Source organism: Triticum dicoccoides, chromosome 7B, assembly GCF_002162155.2.
Source record: "Triticum dicoccoides isolate Atlit2015 ecotype Zavitan chromosome 7B, WEW_v2.0, whole genome shotgun sequence".
Taxonomy (NCBI): domain Eukaryota; kingdom Viridiplantae; phylum Streptophyta; class Magnoliopsida; order Poales; family Poaceae; genus Triticum; species Triticum dicoccoides.
The window spans coordinates 733,915,174-733,918,906 of record NC_041393.1 but is presented as its reverse complement, the minus strand read 5'-3'; the positions used below and the strand labels follow the sequence as shown (position 1 = coordinate 733,918,906).

Here is a 3,733-nt window from a genome sequence, read left to right as displayed (position 1 = left end):
CATTTCAGATGAACATAAAATCAAGAAATACATGGTATAACACCCCCGGCCCACAGACCACCATTGGATGCCACATAGGTTTTAAATGGAACATGAAGAGAGAATGGAATAGAATTTGAGACAGGGTGAGGGCATTATTAAAAATAAGAGAAAGGGACTATGCAACTAGATGAAAATTAGCACGTGAGTGATTACGTGGCGCAAGGTCCACCTTGTTTTATCAACATGATCAATATTTTTGGATTATCTTGATTGACTGGGGCAAGTGAAACTCATATTTTTATTGGTTTAGAAAAGAGTTTCTTCACAACAGCTTTTAAAACACTACATTATTTTGAGGAGTCATGGAATTATTTCGAAAAGATAATAGATAAAAAAAAATGCCCGCCCATTTGTGCAGGCCATACTAGTTTTGCTGAAATAGCGGGTGGCTAGCGTGATGGTTGTATGCACAACAAATTCCACATATTTGATGTGTGGTGCGTGGCAATTTGACCATGCTACAACAAACCCGAGTTTAGTTTGTGTAAAACACACAATGTACCTTGTCCACCCTCACTACTTAGAGCATATAGATTGATTATCAGAATGAGCGTAACGGGATTTGCTGGCAATTGCTGATTGGCCAAAATTTGCAACATTAAGTACTCCATAAATGAGATTGTTGTGTATACGACAGAGAGTAGCTAACAAACTTTGCTTGGCACACACCGACACACACCCACCGACGCGCACAAAGCTTCATAAGTAAGAGTAGGTGCTGGAGATGGTGGTTGTGCACCATCGTCACATAAACACCACATCGTACCCAGTCCAAGTACAACTTCCGCCACTCGCTGTTGCAATCCTGCTAATCATTACTCTTGTGTTCTGATTCCCACAACTGTCCGCTCCGTCACATTGACACAAATTTGTTGTGTGCCCGTTGTGCACCACTATTTTTTTTTGTATGGACCAGTTGTGTGTGTGTGTGTGTGTGTGTGTGTGTGTGTGTGTGTGTGTGAGAGAGAGAGAGAGAGAGAGAGAGAGAGAGAGAGAGATGACCTTTTGGTCTATGGGGACATATACACCCTATATGGGAAAATAATTTAGTAATTCAACAAAAAGTCAAAAAATTCTGAAAATATTTTTGAAATAAACCTGACCTTACATTGTACTTGTGAGAAAATTTTCACAAAAAGAAAATCCCCCTTTGACTTCTTTTAAAAAAAGACAAATTTTTGAACAAAATAGTGTGAATTGTGACCTATAATAGCAAATAATTTTTGTCTTTTTCGCTGTGAAGTCAACGTTGATTTTTATTTCGTGGAAATTTACATACTAGTGCAAAAGTAAGTCAAGTTTATTCTAAAAAAATTCTGAACTATTTTGACCTTCTGTTTAATTATTAAAAAAATTCTCCATATAGGATGTATATACAACCAGGAACCGAAGTGTATTTCCCAGAGAGAGAGAGTATTTGTTACATAGATCTGAAAATATATACTCGGATGGAAGTGGTCGACAAGGATGATTGCCTTGTGTTTCTGTCCTATGAGGTAAGGCGTAAAATTGACTATCTTACAGAAGTGTGTTTCCAAGAAATTAACTGATGGTATTACGCTTATGCATATACGGTGTAGTACTGAGTTTTGTACTCCTTCCTTCCTGGTTCAAAAAATAATACCAACATTTAAAAACCTTCTTCCAAATCAAAAATCACAAGCCGACACAGACATCAATCGGCCATGGTGGTGCACACCACAACCACGGCCCATATTATCCTGTTCATAATTATTATTGTGTGCCCCGAGTGAGACACAAATGTATCGCGCCATACTGTGTGGTGTGGGCCTGTTGAGAGAGTTAAAGAGAGTATTTATGTTATAGATCTCGGTGGAACTAGTCGGCATGGACAATTGGCTTGTTTTTCAAGCCAGCCTGTGGCGCAAGAGACCAGTGGATACAATAAAGTCTTCACATAAATTGTCCGACAGTCCTACGCTGTAGTAACAATGAAACCTTCTTTCCCAGATTGAAAGGCGCCCTTGCATTTTACTGTTTAAAAATTTCACCTCGATAGTCATAAGTTTTATTTCATAAGTTTAGTACATCATATATTTCGTTCAGTAACCAAAATCTTGGGTAGTTCATCATCGTTATATAGACACTACGTGGTACCACTCGTACTATGCCTGGACGCCGACAGCGAACCAATTTTTGTTTTCATCCAGCTATACATGGCACGTGGGCAAATTACCTACTCCCTCCGTCCAAAAATATTTGTCATGAAAATGGATGTATCTATATATGTTTTAGTTCTAGATACATCCAATTTTATCTATTTGTGCGACAAGTATTTCCGGATGGAGGGAGTATATATAAAGAGCTCGTTTGCCGTAACACAAGTACGGAAGAGAGAAGGGAGAGAGTGTTCATCCGGAAAGAAAATAAAAAGAAGAGAGGGAGTATTCGCCTCAGGTAATATATATGCTCATATTCTGTTGGTTTTCTGCGACTACTTCTGTTTAGAAAGAATATTTCTGCAATATATGTCCACAATATTGAGTATTTCCACATGCAGTAGCAGTAGCTTGGTTCAAACAACAGTCAACACCATATGCATGCAGATTGATCGATGGGTTCAGAGAAGTTCCCTGCCCCTGTGGCCGACCTGTGCGACGCGAACGCCTCACTCATCCTCACCGGCGAGCTGCGCATCCTGGACCCCGTCTTCCAGCCGTACGGCCAGTGCAGGTCCTTCTCTGGCCGGGTGGTCACCATGCGCGTCCTCGAGCACAACGCGGGCCTGCACGCGCTCCTGGAGGCCCCCGGCGAGGGCCGCGTGCTGGTGCTCGACGGCGGCGGCAGCAAGCGGTGCGCGCTCATCGGCGGCACGCTGGCGGAGGTGGCCCGCCGCAGCGGCTGGGCGGGCGCCGTCGTGAACGGCTGCGTCCGCGACGTGGACGACGTCAACGGCTGCGCCATCGGCGTCCGCGCGCTCGCCAGCAACCCGCGCAAGCCCGGGAAGAGCGGCGCCACGGAGATGCACGTGGACGTCGACGTCGGCGGCGCCGTGGTCCGTGACGGGGAGTGGCTGTACGCGGACAGCGACGGCGTCATTGTCTGCGACAGGGAGATCTACGGTTGATGTGCACATCGACCCCAACGTGGCTCATTCCACACACAGTGTTTGTTCTCTCTATGTTTGGTGGCGATATTGTTTTCTCTCTTGCATTTGCATGGGGTGATTCTTCATGGGCCATCTAGCTAATTAAAATGCTCCATAGTAAAAGTATTATTTCTGGTAAGATGTAATAATACCATGCACTGTTCTGTGCATTTCATTTCTCGTTCATGTTCACATGTTTCGTAACGTTTCTTTGCTTTTTTTTAAAAAAAAAAATGAGCATCGCGTATATTAGATCAATGGAAGAACATTGCGTAAATAAACTGTCCTAGAAAAAGGCTGACTAAAACTAAGATTATATCCTTCAAAAATCGGGCTGAAGGCACAGCTGAGCTTATCGCCGTTACACAAACCATAGTCCATAGCTATCCCCGATGATGGACAACATCCAGAAATTCAGCCACTGAACTGTGAAAGACCGGTAGATGATCAAATATCATTAAACTCTCGCAATAGTAGACCACCGTAAAACAAACGGGATTCCAAAGCACGCCAAGTATATGCACGGGGATATCACCCCGATCTAGCCAGCCAATGAGCTAGCATCGCAAGACCAGACTGTCG

The 3,733-nt window shown here is 43.5% G+C and overlaps 1 protein-coding gene across 1 annotated transcript; it reads left to right on the top strand.

The window, feature by feature from the left end:
* Positions 1-2,391: 2,391 nt before the first annotated feature.
* Positions 2,392-3,324, top strand: LOC119340991 (putative 4-hydroxy-4-methyl-2-oxoglutarate aldolase 3). Its single transcript, XM_037612893.1, has 2 exons — positions 2,392-2,460; positions 2,610-3,324. The coding sequence occupies exon 2, from the start codon at positions 2,618-2,620 to the stop codon at positions 3,128-3,130; it is 513 nt and encodes a 170-aa protein (XP_037468790.1). The 5' UTR covers positions 2,392-2,460; positions 2,610-2,617; the 3' UTR covers positions 3,131-3,324.
* Positions 3,325-3,733: the final 409 nt, after the last annotated feature.